General features: G+C 44.7%; 1 protein-coding gene across 2 annotated transcripts in view; it reads left to right on the top strand.

The window, feature by feature from the left end:
- The window catches only part of XRCC5 (X-ray repair cross complementing 5), a 62664-nt gene extending 58601 nt beyond the window's left edge, over positions 1-4063 (top strand). For both annotated transcript variants that reach the window (XM_083349854.1, XM_083349855.1), the window contains exons 20-21: positions 1311-1382; positions 3690-4063. In XM_083349854.1, coding sequence (XP_083205980.1) covers positions 1311-1382; positions 3690-3704 — 87 coding nt within the window. In that variant the 3' untranslated portion in view covers positions 3705-4063. The remainder of the gene's footprint in view (positions 1-1310; positions 1383-3689) is intronic.
- Positions 4064-17548: the final 13485 nt, after the last annotated feature.

Raw genomic sequence — 17548 nt, 5'->3', positions numbered from 1 at the left:
ACCTCTCTATATCATTTTTAGTGCAGTAAAATTCTTGTTCGTTTCCTTCTGTTTGTTTTTTTTTGGTCTGGAGAGCTAAAATTTGCCTCCTCTGTGAAGGCAAAGTAGTTTGTAGCTGTTCTCTGTTTTGATAACGGTCATTCCAATTGATAAGAATTTTTTTTCCCCCATACCAGCAATTCTACAGATAAATGAGGGCTACAAGTAGAAATCTCTGACCTCGGTGGTTTCTATTGCACTCTGTGAAAAGGCACCGTAGGATGCAATCCATCACATATATATTGTAGATGGTAATCAAAAGCACCAAAAGTAGTACTTTCTTGGTAAATTAATGTTCTGTTTGTATTGTAGCTGGGAAATTGAGTCAAAACAAAGCTTGTGCTAAAAAACAGGAAACAAAAAACAGAAGTCAAATACTGCTGATCATTTTTTTGTGTAGAATTAAGTGGCTGATGGGCAATTTACTGGTATCGTATGACAACTTTAAGAATAAAATTTTAGTTGATACCCATTATTCTAATACAAGCATTTGACAGGATATTTGCTGTTTCTAGTGTTCACATTATACTTACTCTGTTTTCTACTGTTTACATTCTGCAATTCTACGTTTGATGGATGAGTATTATTTGGGATATTAAAGCAGGAATGTTGTGCATGAGTATGACAATGTGGAAGGGGGCAAGAGGTTTGTTTGTTTTGTCTTCTTAGGGCTTTGCTTCCATAGGTCATCCATCTCATACAGAGGCAATTATCTCTATTGGATATATTCTATCCCTGGGGATTCTCCACACAACCTAAAGCATTTCTCTCATTCTTTAATTTCTTCTTACTTTTTGTCCTTCTGTCTAGTTAGCAAATAGAAGGGTTTTTCAGTGATGGTGAAGAGGCTAAGGGTGATGTAGGGTGCATGTGGTGTGCTTGCTTACTCAGTGAGAGGTGTTCTGTAGAAAATGTGTATGAGAGCATCATCTTTATTATCCAGAGCCTATCTTACTTCCTGATTGAAGTATATTGTCCCATTATCCAAAAGGGCGACATCTGTTTTTCCAAACCTTTTAACATTCTGATTCAAATATTTTTCTTCCTTTTCTGTAAATTGTTGGTGTTGTATTAATAAGGGAGAGAGGGGAAATTAACCTTTAATAACTCGCATCGCAGGGTGGGATTGTTATGGGGAAAATAGGAGGAGGAAGGAGTTAGGTACATTCAGTGACAATATTATATGTGTTCACTGCCTTTGTTGTTTGATAATAAATAATAAAGGGATATAAATAAACAAAGAAAAACATGCAAATGAATTTTGTTTGCAGTTTTTGGCTCCCAAAGAAAAGCCCATAGAAGTTTTACCAGTGGCAGAAGAAGGTGGTGATGTTGATGATCTGGTAAGTATTTTAAACTCATGTTGGCACTGAACATGTGCTGGATAGAGAGCAAGTAGAGTCAGAAACATTGCTTACCTTTTACTGCCCTACAGCAGTGGTGGCGAACCTATGGCACGCATGCCAGAGGCGGCACTCAGAGCCCTCCCTGTGGGCACGTGTGCCGTCACCCCAGCCCCGCCTGCCCCCGTGGCCCCCTCCGCATCAGCAGCCCCCCTGAAGGATAGTCGCCCCTGAGTGGGGCCTGTGCAGAGCAGTGCAGCCAAGGACATGACAGCCAGGCAGCAGGGACAAGACTCCGTCCTTTTGCCCCGTCGCACGCAGTTGATGCTGTGGGACACGGGCAGAGGACGTGGCTGCCATGGTGCTGCTGGGCCACCTGGGCGATCTGCGGGCTGTGGATGCGGTTAGTGGCCCTGCGGGCAGGCGGGGTGAGGGCGGGTTTGGGGCACTCGACTCTAAAAGATTCACAATCGCTGCCCTACAGTATTGGCTGCCCTCTTGTCTCCCAATTGGTAGATTGGCCTCTTCAACCAAAGATTACCTGATTTGGGGAGCCTCAGATTTATTTATTTTTTAATCCCATTTATATCCCGCCCTTCTCCGAGACTCAGGGCGGCTTACAATCTAAGAAGCACAAATCAATGTGCTTAGCAATAGCCTTCATTCTATGTATATGCCTGCTTATTAGGGCTTTCGCCCCCCCCCCCAGCGGCATTTTAATCAGGGAATTTAAAAAAAGGAAATTTAAATTGTGGCGAAGACTCTCAAATGGCATAATTCAGTTGCGTCAGAAGGTGAGGCACTAATTCTGCTTCGCTTGGATCTGACTGTGCATGAAGTATTTTGCTCATCCTCAGCAAGTAACAAATTTCAAGGCTGATATGTTCAAGCAAATAGCTTTCCAAAAGAGTCCAGATTTGTTCCATTGATGGAGAGATCTTGCAGCAGTTGGAGTGAAAGATACGTTCCTTCCAGCTGGGTAGGTTTAGCACTGCACCCATCAGAATACCTATGCGGCAAATAGGTAGAAAATATATTGGACTTTCTAACTAGAACAGCTTCTCCTTTCTCCGACTTTCTCCTCCGGCTCAGTGATTTTAGGAGGAGAAGTCAGATGCTTCACTTCAGTTGACTTATAAAGTTCCAGTTTGATTAATTTCCTAATAAACAGATCTAGGAATATGGACAGCATGGTGAGGCTGTATGCTAGAAATCTGACTTCTGTCAAAAAGATGGTTGTTTAGTGGATTTTGTTTTTTAAGGATATACATTGTAAAAGAGGACCCAAGTCTAGATTTTTGTGGTTCATTATTGAATTGTATGTGATAGAAGCAAGAAGAAGCAATATACCTATTCTTGTTGTATTGCACATTTTTAAAAAACATAACCCAATCTGTCTCATAACATCTTTTTCAAAGAAGCTAAGATTATCCATTATCTATGTCAGTGTTTCTCAACCTCAGCAAATGTAAGATGTCTGTGTTTCAATTTCCAGACTTCCCCAGCTAACATACTGGCTGGGGAATACTAGGAATTGAAGTCCATGCATCTTAAAGTTGCTAAAGTTGAGAAACACTGATATATATCATTTGAAAACATTATTGCCCTTATGATGCCACTCTCATAAATTTTCACCCTCGATAGAATAGAGCTCCTCAATGCAGAAGCACTTCAGAAGTATAAGAACTGGCCACTCCAACTGTAGTATAACATTTGGAGAATAAAAATCACATGGAGTAATTCTCCTCTCACCAAGCAGTTATTTACTGTTTGCTTCTACCTCTGTGTGCCATTTCATAACTGTGTTTATTTATAGTGTAGCTGATTTATTTCCTTTTTTCTTTTGTTGGAAGCATAGATAGCAAGTTGGCCTGCACAGTAATCATTCCCGATTTCTGGGAAATTGGTTTCTAATACATGTGTTTTTGATTACTAGACTAAGGAATATATTTCATAGAAAATCCTTATAATTTAATACACAGACTAGTTCAGCTTGTGTTTATTTATGTATGTACAGATACAGATCAAAGATCAGTAGAAAAATATAATCAATTTATTTTATGAACATAATGCTTATTCTACGTAAGAAAATGAGTTCAGGCTTCTGTAATCCTGAATCATTCCACACCAAGTGCAATCCTTGACACTTAAACGAGTCCAAATCTTAGTGAATTGTCCTCCTTATTGGGAGAAAGGCAGGATATTAAAAAAAATAACTGAAGAAGAATACTTATTTTTTAAAAGCTATGTTTACATTTCCCCACAACTGATAGTCTCTTTTCAAATACTGTTTTTGTTCTTTTGCAGCTGGACATGATTTAAATAGTCAAACAGCATTTGACAACCAGTACATGTGAAGATACTGCTCAGCTCCAGAGAAGCCACCAGTTCCAAAGACATTGCTTACAGGGTGTAAATCTTGGTCAACACAAGCCTTAAGAAAAATGGACAGTGCAAGCCATAATATTTTACTGACTTAATTTTCCTTCAATGCCTGGAGAGGACATAGTATCACTGTGGAACTTCAACAGACTTTATATCTAGAAATATATATGCATTTTTAGTTTGCTGGTGAAATGTAAGGGTTTGGAGCTATTGTAAATGTTAAAAACATTGTTTAAGAGTTTTGTAGTCTATTCTGAAGGTTTGTAAATAGTAACCAAGTAAACTACTTAGCATTATACCATTTGAACATACTCATGATTTTGGTGACCCGTCATAGTACAATCAATGCTGGATCATCCACAGTCCAGCTTTTATGTTCAGGTTGATTGCCTATTCACAAGGTGCCATGGGCATCCCTGCAGGGAAGAGCTGGGATGGGAGAGGGGGCATAACAAAGTGTGTCATGATATTGTACAAATGATGCATATGTAGTCCACGACTTAAGACCACAATTGGAACCAAAATTTCTGTTGCTAAGCAAGATAGTTAAGTGAGTCATGTCCAATTATTGCAACCTTTTTATTTATTTACTGAATTTATTTCCCCGCCCATCGTGTAACAAAATGACTCTTTTTGCCATAGTTGTTAAAGTAAATCACTGCGATTGTTAAATGAATCAGGTGTCATTAAGTGAATCCATCTTCTCCCCCATCGACTTTGCTTGTTGGAAGCCAGTTGGGAAGGTAGCACATGGCAATCATATGACCTTGGGATGGTCCAACCATCATAAATACATGCCAGTTGCCCAAAGCCTGGATTTTGATCACGTGACTGTGGGGATGACCCAATGGTTGTAGGTCACTTTTTTCAGTGCTGTTATATCTTTGATCACTAAACAAATGGTTGTGTAAGTCGAGGACTACCTGTAAATGTTATGTATCAGATGTCATTACTCAAATAACTTTATGTGGTGATGTCATGACACGTGTGGACGTTTTGACATTGTGGGTAGTTATAAGTGCCCATGAAAGGTCCATCTATAGCTTAAATGACTGTTGCAACACAAACATAAAATATTTGTCATTAGTATTGTTATTTACTTGTCACAATGACTTCATGGTTAATAAAGAGAGCTCCATTCCTATCAACAAAGATTGGCTTTATAATACAAGGTTGTCCTCAGTTAACAGTGGTAATTGGGACTGGAATCTCCATCACTAAGCAATGCAGTTAGTTGTAAAGCACAACGTCAACTGACCACATCATGCAGTGATGGCAATCCTGGCACTCATGCTTGCCATCATTAAGTAAGAATTTGGGTCATTTAGCAAATTCCAGCTGTCTTGCAAGCAGGTAGACAGGGAGGTAAGGTGTACAGTGGTCCCGAGAAGGCTGCTTGCCAAATGGGAGAGGAGGCATGAGTGGCATAGGTTACATATAAAATAATGTAATAAATAATATGTAGCAAGTTGCCTTGAATGCGACTTATCAAATGAAAGCTCTCATTTCTATGACACATGACACCTGGAGGCTCCCATGAGTGATAATAATGATGTACTTTTGGAGATAGGCATCAATATTTCACTAATGTCACAACTTTGAGAAGGTTAGGGACTGCTCATCAGGCTACATAATCAATTCTGTTCTATTGCCCGAACAGGTCTCCAGTTTTTGTTCCAATGAAAACACATATTTTTGGTGTAACATAATTATTTGCCTGTATATACAAGAAAAGTTAGCCTTTGATACATAGCAATTTGTTTTGATTTTTTAAAATTATTATTACAGTATTAGTATTGTTATTTAAAAGGGACGCGGTGGCTCAGTGGGTTAGGACGCTGAGCTTGTCGATCAGAAGATCGGCAGTTTGGCGGGTCGAATCCCGAGTGCCGCGTAGCAGAGTGAGCACCTGTTACTCATCCCAGCTTCTGCCAACCTAGCAGTTCGAAAGCACGTAAAAATGCAAGTAGAAAAATAGGGACCACTCCGGTGGGAAGGTAACAGCGTTCCGTGTGCCTTTGGCGTCTAGTCATGCTGGCCACATGACCACGGAGACGTCCTCGGACAAGCACTGGCTCTTCAGCTTTGAAACGGAGATGAGCACCGGCCCCTAGAGTCGGAAACAACTAGCATGCATGTGCGGGGGAACCTTTACCTTTTTATTGTTATTTACTTGTGCCTTATAGGAAGACCGCTGTAGGATCAGATGCGTAACAGAGGAAATATTTTGCTTCTGTGGAAAGTTATACATTCTTTTCCCACCTTTTTATATTTCTGTCTTTCCAACTTTCTCATTTCCTCCTCCTTATGGAGATTTTGTCCTGAGAGAATTTTTTTGTCTCTTGAAAACGAACAAAGCAGAACCTTCAGCTCCAAAGACATTCATTCATTCATTCAATCATTCATTCATCCATACATTCATTCGTTTATTTAATATCATTTCTATGCCACCCGTCTCTCCTACAAAGTTAGTTTGGGCAGCTTAGAAATTATAGCTTATAAATTATTTTATAGAATTAAGAAAAGTTTGACAGAATAGTGAAGTTCAAGGCTAACCTCTAAAAATATAAATATACCAATGCTGTAACAAGGCCATGTGAGGAATGTACCAAGAAGTAAGAGACATAAAGCAAGATGAAGTGTTGTGTTATGATTGTGCTCTAACAATCAGTGCTTTAAGAGCCACTTGTTGATACTGGAGGCTATAAAAATCAAATCAAATAATAAACCAAAGCCTAAAATTTATACAGGATCCTTGTTTTTATAGGGAGCCAGTGAAGTACCCTTTGAGATATAGAGAATGGGAGAACCAGGAAATATCCAGGACAGTGTAAACCATAGTATTCTGGATTTAAGCCAAGGGGGAAAGATTTTTTTTAAGGATCCACCAATGAATGGTCATAGCAGTTAAGGTGTTATTGTTGGTCATGTTTCCTAGAGTTTCTTGGAATTGCTGTTCAATATTTGGGAGAGGTTCCCTATTCCATACTTATAGCTTAGTGTGTTTTGAGCACCCAGCAATTGTGGTCCATTGAACTGAACAATGCTTCCTTCAGGGTAAGAAAAGGAATATGGAATAGCCTATCAGATTGGGACCAAGCAAAAATAATAGCTTTTTCTCCCCTTTCCTGGGTGAATTGACAACAATTAAATACTAACATTCTGTCTTTTTTGTGCTCCTTGTAGCTACATTTTGACATCAGGACAAATCAATGTGTCCTACATGGCACCTTTAAATGTACAGACTTTTTGATGGGTGTCACCTATTTATAGAAGTGCTTTTCCTACCACATTTTTCTTGCTCATCCTTCTCAACAAACTATTGCCTTAGTATTTGTTTCAAATATTTCTACAGAGGGGCGATTGTGCATTCAGGACGTGATACTATGGAGGGAGACAGAGCATTGTGCCATCATTTGGAGCCTGTTGTTTTCCCATATATTTCTCAGTTGGCACTTGAACAAATGCACATGCTTAAAGCCTTGAAAATAATTTCTTACTATAGCTAGAGGTAGATCCACTGACACATCTGCTGCTGTGATTAGAATGAAGAAATGTTAGGCGTTTGCACACTGGGCTTCACTCCATTCAGCAGCACCCTGAAAGCCCTGGAACTGTATTATTGGCTGGGCAATGGGGCTACTAACACCCCGAGAAGAAATGCATAATAGACATTTACCAATAGAACTTGGAAATTGTCACGCTTATCTCACATTCAGCAAGCTCGGGCCGTGGCATAGGGTTTTAAGAAAGTCACCTGTCACATTCCGAACAAGTGGCAGAAACGCTTTTAAATTGGATTCTCTGTTTTTATGAGGTTTCTCAAGACATTTGTTATTTGGGTTAACGGCAGTGTCAGTAATGGTGTTTGAACAACTCGCCTGTTTTAATGCCTAATATCTTAAGCTATAAAGCAGACGGTGGGAACAAACATCTCCAGCCTTGAGCTGTTTGTTATGGATAAGCTGCAAAATTTTTGCACAGGCCCATGTCTTCTCCAGGTGAAAGGAAGGGCTGGAAACTTGCTTGTACTCATTCTCTGTGTTTATTGTTTGCTATTGCTTGTTTATTGGCAAGCCTTCTGAGCAAGCCTGTAACTCTTTTGGAACTGCATGAATGCTCAGAATAAAAACAATCTTCTCTGCAGCAATGGAAGTAGACTCTGATTCTGCAGGAGGGACATGTGACTTGCCACCCAGAATCATTTTGGATTCTCTTTTCAGGACTCGGCCCAAGCTGAAATTAAAAATGTGAGAGCCTGAGAAGAGAACCAGTTAATTTTACTTTCTTGTTTAGCAAGTATAATAAGGAGACTTCCACAAAAACATTCATTTCCCTCCTGAAACTTTTTGCTGTATCCATTATCGGAGTCCTTCTCACATCCTTTTGCACATGCATGGAAGTGTCCTGCTAAATAGTTTTAAATGACTGTCCTCAGGGATTTTTTTCTCATAGAACGCTCAGAACGGCGTTCCGGCACCTTTTTTTGCAAAAACAAAACAAAACAGGCTTTCCTAAGCCTATTGCAGGGCTAGGCAATCTTGGTCCTTTTTTATGACTCGTGGACTTCAACTCCCAGAAATCCTGAGCCAGCCATGCTGAGAGGAAAGGGAGAGATTTCCAAGCTGAGACATGCTGGCTCAGGAATTCTGGGACTTGAAGTCCTTGAGTCATAAAAGAGCCTGCACTAGAGGAAGACATTAAAATTATTTTCAGGATTAGGAACTAAACTTTTAGAATCTAAAACAGCTAATTTAAAAAAGCCAAGAGGAAAGAACCTCACATTTTTCATCTGCTTCTGTCTTTTGGAAGGTAAAATCAGATAACAAAATAATCTATTTCTTATGTTAACATCTCTGCAATGAAATCAAAGGTAACAGGAAAGAAATGAGAAACATTTTTCTCAATGTAATATGTCAAATTTAGCTGATTCTAGAAAAAAAAACCAGTATCTTTTGTACACTCTTGAAAACTATTTTGAATCTGAACAATTATTAAGAATGAAATATTCTTAATTTGGACTTTACTTTTACTGTTTGGACTGTTGTGTGTTTTGAAAAATAGATTATTTAGAATCTAGTTATGTTGCACTTCAGTCTTTAAATAATTAACCTAGTATATACATAACAATATATGATGTTTTCCCTGGTGAGCTTAACATCAATAACAACATTTATTAAAAAGGCTAAAATAATTTCTGGTGGTATTATCTGTATATTAAAATTTTGGACAAGGAGTGATCATGTATCCTAGCAAAAGATGTTACATATGTGCATAAGCGTAGTCAGTAGCATATGCCTTTTTAAAAATATCAAACATGCAAAGAAACAAAAATAAGTCCAAAATATCTGTATTACATCCAGAAATGCCAACTTTGCAACCAATATTTCTCATCCATAACTATGGCACCCTAAGGACACCTGCATACATGCAAATGCTTCTCTGGGATCAGTAACGCAGCAGGGATTGCTTTTTCCTTCCAGTAACATATACCTAAAACGAGTTTATTGCATTTGGCAATTGTACTAAAAAAAAAATCTCATTGTCAACCAATATAATTCATTTAATTTTTAATCAAGTGAAAAATTGATTTAAATTATTTTATTAAAACAAATTAATGGCAATTCTTTTATAAGAAGTTGCCTCAAACAAAATGAGTTTGACATGCCTGCTCTAGATAGTTGAATGCTCCAAAATAAATTCTAGACCAGGCCTGTACATGCAGCCTACCAAGCACCCTTGGACAGAGCACAGACTTTTAAAAAAAAAAAGTAATAAAGTCACCACCACTGCCCTGAAAGTCATGTTGCCTAGTGCCTCCATGGCCATGAACTCCAAAACTGTAGATCTCCTCTAGTCACCAAATCATTGATTAGCCCACCAGCCTTCCTTTGCAGATCACAAAGATTTTTAATTTATCAATGTGAGCCTTTCCCTTCTACAAGTTGCACAGATCTCTTCTAGATTTTCCTCTTGCCTTTCCGAGTTAACTCCTTGGCCTGTCATTGAGCAAGAATTGACTTTGTAGGGAAGCATATTGTCATTTGATGTATATTTAACATATGTTCTACCTTTATTTACCAATTATATAATATTTGTATGCAATCCACATGGCGAGGTTTGGGGCAACTTACAATAGAAATTTTTTTTAAAAAAAAATCATAAGATTAAAACATAAAATCAGGGCTTTTTTTCTCATAGAACGCTCAGAATGGCATTCCGGCACCTTTTTTTTGCACACACACAAAAAAAGCTTTTGCACAAGCTATGCTACTCCCTCTATTGGCTTTCAAAAGCCTATTGGCTTTCGAAAGCCAATAGGAATTGTTGCTGAGCGAGCCAAAAGACCTGGCTGGCAAACGTTGCACCGGCTAGTTGTCTGCAGCGAAAGTGAGTAGGCAGGAACTTTGCATCCCTCCCTGCTGCCCAGCTACACCATCTCAACTAGGTAAATAAGAGAGGACAAGGAGTGGAAGGTGGGTTCTGCGGAGTCCATGTGCACTCCTTCCTTGTGCTCACCCTTGTCAGCCAGGCTGGTGGCCTACCTGGTGCTGGACCTGCACCACCGTTGCCTCGCCCTGCACGCCTAAGTGGCCACCCTGCATCACCTGGCCTGCACCACCTCCGCTGGCCGCCCCACACAGCCCCGTCATATAGAGTGGGCTCTGCTGCTCCCACAGCACCAACTGCGCCAGCTCCAGCCCCAGGGGGGGAGCCCGCTGCCAACACCCCTCACACCTATGACCGCAGCAGCGCCACCCTCCCTCCGCCTCCTGCGCCCGCCAAGATGAGAGTTCTGGCACCTTTTTTTTTTTTTTTTAGAAAAAAAGCACTGATTGTCCTTGTGTTACCTTCATCACTGGAGGCAATGTAAAGTCAGGTCTAGTTGTTTTGGTTTTTCCTCTTCTCCCAATACAATTTTTTTTTTATTAAAGAGTTTTACAAAAACAAAATTTTACAACATATCCCCAAATCCCTCCCACCCCAAACCCACCCACTTCCCCCCCCACTTCCCAGAGCTAAATACAGGATTATAGTTACAATAATCATATTCTAAATAAAAATTATGCATAATATACAATTAACCAAATTCATAATGTGCTTTAACTCTCTTTTAACATAACTACAAACAACTGTTCTGAACCAGCCCTCTTCTCTCAACCCCTATTTCAAAAGAAGAGACTGGAAAGCGTCCAAGGCTAAAAGGCTTCTGCCAAGATTTAATAGTAAACACACAAGAGCTAATCTTCTCAAGCAAAAGAGTTGCTTTCAGCAACCAGCCCCTCCCCAAACACTCCTTTTATAGAGAGCTCAGGGCGTGGTCTCCCTGTGCCTCCTCCCGAGGAGTCCCATAGCCTTTCTTTGTTTGTCCCTGCTCGACTGCCTCCTGCGTCGGGCGTCCTTGAACAGGGCCAGCTGTGGGTCATCATCCTCCGCACTCTCGGGCTCACACAGCTGAGCAGAGGTTCCCGGCTGAGGACTCTGCAAAGTCTCCAAATCATCATCAGCCGGTTCGTTTCCCTCCTCCCCCACATCTGAGTCCTCTGATACATCGTAGCCGGCTGTTGGACCCACAGGCTGACCCTGAGTCACAACACTATCCCGCACCGCAGGGCCCTTCCCCCGGGTCTGCCGATCCGGATGCGGTCGGGATGGGAACTGTTCGTGAAACGCAGTCACCAACGCAGGGGCATGAACGGCGGTCGCGTCTTCCCATGTGAAGTCCTCCGGCCCGTACCCTTTCCACTCGATCAGGTACTGGAAGCGACCTTTCAGCCAGCGGGAATCCCTGATGCTGGCGACCTCGTACTCGGGGGTGCTGTCGCCATCACGAGGTCCTGATGGGGGAGGTTCCGCTTGGCGAAGTGGACAAGCCGGTTGTTCGGGGACCAACAAGGACCGATGGAAGACGGGGTGCACGCGCAGGGAACGTGGCAGAGTTAAACGATAGGCGACCGGATTGATGACGGCCTCGACGGGGAACGGTCCAAGGTATCGGTGGTCCAGCTTCCTCGCCGGCCGAGTGGATGGTAGGTTCCTGGTGGACAGCCAGACCCGATCCCCCACCGATAGTGGAGGCGTATCCCTTCTCGACCGATCGGCGAACCTCTTGTAGTCGGCCTTGGCCTTCTCCAGCTGCCGTCGCACCAACCGATGGATCGCCTGTAACTCCGCCATGAATTCGTTCGCTGCCGGCTCCGGTGAGTCCACGGGAGAAAGGGGGAAAAACCGGGGGTGATAACCCACATTGGCCAAGAACGGTGTCATCTGCGTGGAGGTGTGCTGCTAGTTGTTAAAGGCAAACTCGGCTATGGCCAAATAGTCCACCCAATTGTCCTGCTGCAGGTTAACGTAGCAGCGCAGATACTGCTCTAAGATGCCGATGACCTTCTCGGTACCCCCGTCGGTCTGAGGATGATGCGCGGACGAGAGGCAAACCTTAATGTCCAACGCCCGCATCAACTCCTGCCAGAAGCGGGCTGTAAACTGGGCCCCCCTATCGGAGACGACTCTATCGGGAAGGCCGTGCAGCCGGAACACCTGTTGGATGAACATGCGACTAGTGGCGCGAGCTGACGGTAAGCCGCGACAGGGGATGAAGTGCGCCATCTTGGTCAACATGTCCACCACCACAAACACTGTCGTGAAGCCGGAGGATGGGGGTAGATCCGTCAGAAAGTCCATGGACACAGCCCCCCAGGGTCTCTTGGGCGTTGGCAAAGGCTGCAGTAAACCAGGCGGGGCCCCTGTCGCTGACTTGGCCTGCCTGCATGGGACGCAGGAGGTGACATAAGACTGAACATCGTGTCGGACTCGGGGCCACCAGAATGTACGGGAGACCAGGTTCAGAGTCTTGAACAGGCCAAAATGCCCCGCAGCCGGGTTATCATGACATTGGCTGAGGACGAGTCCCCTGAGTGGCCCTCCTGGAACATAGAGCCGGTCACGATAATACAGGAGTCCATCCGTGACCGACCAAGGCGAATCTGGCCCCACCTCTTCCTTCCGCTGAGCCACCCACGCCTCCTGCTGCTGCGCCTCCCGGATCCGAGCCCGTATATCCACCGGCTCCCGCACCGCAGCAAAAGACTCGACGGGGATCACGGTCCTGGGCGGAAGCTTGTCTTCCACTCGGGTGTACTCGGGCTTCCTGGACAGAGCATCCGCTCTCTGGTTGTGCCCACTTGGTATGTACCGCACCCGGAAGTCAAACCTCGCAAAGAAGAGGGACCACCGGATCTGGCGTTGGTTCAAATTCCGAGCGGTCTGCAGGCTTTCCAGATTCTTGTGGTCCGTCCGGACCTCGATTTGATGCCGCGCCCCCTCCAGATGATGCCTCCAAGCCTCGAACGCCGCCTTGATGGCCAACAGCTCCTTCTCCCAGATGGTATAGTTGCGCTCCGAGGGATTCAATTTCCGTGAGTGATACGCGCAAGGGAAAAGGGTACCGTTGGGCGTCGCTGCCTGGAGTAACACGGCCCCAATGGCAATGTCGGAGGCGTCCGCCTCCACGACAAACGGCCGTTGCGGGTCAGGATGCTTCAAGATGGGCTCCTTCATGAAGGCGTCCTTCAAAGCTTGGAACGCCTGTTGTTCGGGGGCGTTCCACTGGAACCGAGTCTTCTTCTGCAGGAGCCGGGTGAGGGGGGCTGTCAAGGCAGCAAAGCCAGGGATGAATGTCCGATAGTAGTTGGCAAATCCAAGAAGTCGCTGAATATCCTTCACGCGACGCGGGGGTTGCCAACTCTGCAACGACTCAACTTTACTCGGTTCCATGGCGATGCCCTCAGGAGAAATGCGGTGACCCAAGAAATCAATGGTCACCTGGTAGAACTGGCACTTCTCCAACTTGGCAAACAGCCGATGTTTCCGGAGGCGCTGCAGGACCTGACGGAGGTGCTGATGATGCGCTTCACGCGACGGGGAGTAAATCAGGATGTCGTCCAGGTAAATCACAACAAACTGGTCCAACAGATCCCGAAAGATGTCATTCATAAAATGCTGAAACACAGCGGGGGCGTTGGTCAGGCCAAACGGCATCACCGTGTACTCGAAATGTCCATAACGAGTACCAAACGCCGTCTTCCACTCATCACCCGGCCGAACCCTGACGAGGTTGTAAGCTCCACGCAGGTCCAGTTTCGTGAAGATCTTAGCCTCCCGGAGTCGGTCCAAGAGCTCGGGGATGAGGGGCAGCGGGTAGCGGTTACGCACCGTGATAGCGTTGAGTTTCCGGTAGTCACAGCAAAGCCGTAACTCGCCCGACTTCTTTTTGACGAAGAGCACGGGCGCAGACACTGGCGAGGACGAGGGCCGGATGAAACCACGAGCCAAGTTCTTCGTCAGGAAGTCCCGCAATGCAGCCAACTCGGGCTCCGACATGGAGTACAAACGCCCCACTGGGAGAGGCGCATCAGGGACTAGGTCAATGGAGCAGTCGTAGGGCCTGTGCGGGGTAATTGATCCGCCTCTGACTCGCTGAACACGTCAGCAAAGTCGGACAGTTCGGGAGGCAAGGAAACCCCTGGGGAACCCTCCACCTGGCCGGCACAGATATGGCGGGTGTGGTCCACGCACTGCAAACTTGGGAAGGTGACCAAGTTCTGAGACCAATAGATCTGTGGATCATGCGCCCGGAGCCACGCCAGTCCCAAGACCACGGGAAAGTGCAGATCCGAAGTGACGTAGAACTGAATGGCCTCCACATGGGTACTGATGGCCATACACACGGGTTGCGTGGCGGCCGTGATAGGCCCGGACAGGAGCACTCGACCATCGATGGTCTCCACAAGCATGGGCGGATCCACTGGACACTGGGGAACAGCCCATTTGGCCACAAAGGCCGAATCCATAAAGTTAGTGGTAGCCCCAGAGTCAATTAAGGCATGGACTGGAATCCCCTCTGGCTTGCCAGGAAGGATCAGACGTGTCTCCAAAATCAAATGCCGTGGAGGTTCACAGGCACCATCGGAACGGCGTCGCTCGGTGTGGTTGTTGTGGGTCGCCCGATCTTTCACACCGTCTAGATCGGGCTCGGGCCGTTTCCCGATAGCAAAGCGGGGGACTTTCTCGGGGCAGGCTTGGTCACTGACGCCCGCTGACGCTTCTTCGGGCAAGAAGCAGCCAAATGTCCAGGGTCCCCACAGTAAAAACACAACCCCTCCGATCGTCGTCTGTCCATTTCCGTCACCGATAGACGGGACCTGGCGGCACCCAGCTCCATTGGCTCCTCCCTCTGGACTGGGGGCTCACGCACAACAGGGGCGGCAGGGGTCTGTGGGGTGGCACGGCGACTCTTACGCTGCTGCAGCCGGGCATCGATCCGCAGACAAAGATGGATCAGCCCATTCAGGTCTGAGGGAATGTCCACGCGGGCCAGCTCATCCAACATCTCCTCTGACAAGCCATCCTGAAAGGCATCCACGAGCGCAGCCTCATTCCAGGCGGAATCCTGGCTAAGCAGCCGGAAATCGCTGATATAGGCCTGTAGAGGGCGCTGACCCTGCCTCAAAGCTTTCAGGCGTCGGGTGGCAGTCTGCGCCTTAATCGGGTCCTCGTACATGAGGCGCATATGGTCACAAAACCCCCCAAAGTTATCCAACAAAGGGCTAGGCTGTGCCAACAGAGGCGTGCCCCAACGAGCTGCATCTCCCGACAGAAGGCTCAACACAAATCCCACCTTATCTCGGTCAGTGGGGAAATCAGCTGCTCTCACGCTGATATAAAGCTGGCATTGTCCCAGGAAGGCAGGAAACAGTTCTGGATTACCAGCAAATTTATCCGGCATAGCTATCTGACATTTCCTCCTGGGTGGGGGGGCAGCATGTACCTGAGCCTGCAGTTGTGCCACCTGAGTGGCCAGCAAGGTGAGTTGCTGGTTGAGCTGGGCATTTTCGGCAAGAAGCTGCTCCATCGTAGTAATAAGGGGTGGGTGGCTGAAAGCAAACTGTTCTGAACCAGCCCTCTTCTCTCAACCCCTATTTCAAAAGAAGAGACTGGAAAGCGTCCAAGGCTAAAAGGCTTCTGCCAAGATTTAATAGTAAACACACAAGAGCTAATCTTCTCAAGCAAAAGAGTTGCTTTCAGCAACCAGCCCCTCCCCAAACACTCCTTTTATAGAGAGCTCAGGGCGTGGTCTCCCTGTGCCTCCTCCCGAGGAGTCCCATAGCCTTTCTTTGTTTGTCCCTGCTCGACTGCCTCCTGCGTCGGGCGTCCTTGAACAGGGCCAGCTGTGGGTCATCATCCTCCGCACTCTCGGGCTCACACAGCTGAGCAGAGGTTCCCGGCTGAGGACTCTGCAAAGTCTCCAAATCATCATCAGCCGGTTCGTTTCCCTCCTCCCCCACATCTGAGTCCTCCGATACATCGTAGCCGGCTGTTGGACCCACAGGCTGACCCTGAGTCACAACAACAACGTACCAATAACAATATCCCACTAAAATCTACTCATAAGCTAAATGGAACTTTTTAGTCCCATATTTGTTTTGAATATAATTTATCCATCTCCTCCAAACTGAAATATATCTTTCCTGTGAATGATCCTTCAAATAAGCAGAAATCTTAGACATTTCTGCAAGATTCGAAACTTTAAACACCCATTCTTCTACAGTGGGCAAACTATCCTTCTTCCAATATTGTCCCACCAGTAACCGTGCTGCCGTTATCATGTTCAACATCAAGTTAGTTTCTTTAACATCACAATCTACAACAATACCCAATAAAAACAATTGCGGGGAAAACTTTATCTTTCTCTTAAAAATCTTTTGAATGTTCCACCAAATTTTAATCCAAAAAGCTTTTATATTTCTACAAGTCTCCCAATACAATTTTTGCCATGGATTTGGTGGTGATGTGGTTAATAACACAAATGGATCTGTCCAACTCCTACTGGCAACTTTAGCCTGCTAACAGATACGCCCCTCTGTCACTGGGAACTGCCTTCCATGGCAATTTTGAGCTGCCACACCCCTTCCCTAGGCTATCCAGAGTTGGTGTTCGTGCTGCAAGGCTCCTTTATCTGTTCTTATTTATTCCACTGGGGAGTAAATCCAATGAAGCCAAATGCACTATATTAATAGCATTTTTTTCTATTTTGAAAGACCTGTACTGGTTGCCAGGTGTCTTCTGGACACAATTTAAGATGTACATTTTAAACTTTAAAACCCTGAGCAGTTTGGAGTCAAGCCATCTTAAGGATTACTTGTTTTGAGCTGAATCTATGTGAGAATTTAAAAAGACTTTGTTTTCAAAAGGCCTTGTGCTGAGTGGAAAGAGACAGGCAGTCTCTTGTCCTTCTCCCAAGCTGTGGAATTGTTCTCAGCTTTCACAAAAGTAATCCATTTCTTTCTCTTTAGTCAAGCTTTTTTAGACTGAGTGATTTTAGTAGTGCTTTTATGAGATTTTAATTGTTCATTTTTAAAAAAATTGTTAGCTGCTTTTCTTCCTTCTGTAGGCAGAAAGAGAGGATATAAATGGCAAGGATGAATTCATGCTAAATATGGGATATCGCTCAGAGAGATGAGGATTACAAAGAGCAGCTGACTGGCTTTAATTTCATTCATGACCCTTTCTTGAAGAAATTTTAGCTAGAAGAATTACTTGTCTGACTGATCCCATGATCCAAGTAATTCAGTTGCTTGCAAACTTAATGTAAAAGACAAACAGGATTGTTTCCAAGACCAAGCTAAGACTGGCCAGATAACAAAAGTTAATTATTTGGTCACTTGCACTCAGTTCTTAGAATTAATCGGAGGAATGAAAGACACTGGCAGGAGGAGTAA

Source organism: Vipera ursinii, assembly GCF_947247035.1.
Source record: "Vipera ursinii genome assembly, chromosome: 1".
Classification (NCBI taxonomy): Eukaryota; Metazoa; Chordata; class Lepidosauria; order Squamata; family Viperidae; genus Vipera; species Vipera ursinii.
Note: the sequence above shows the minus strand (reverse complement) of the source record. Positions and strands in the feature narration are given on the sequence as shown.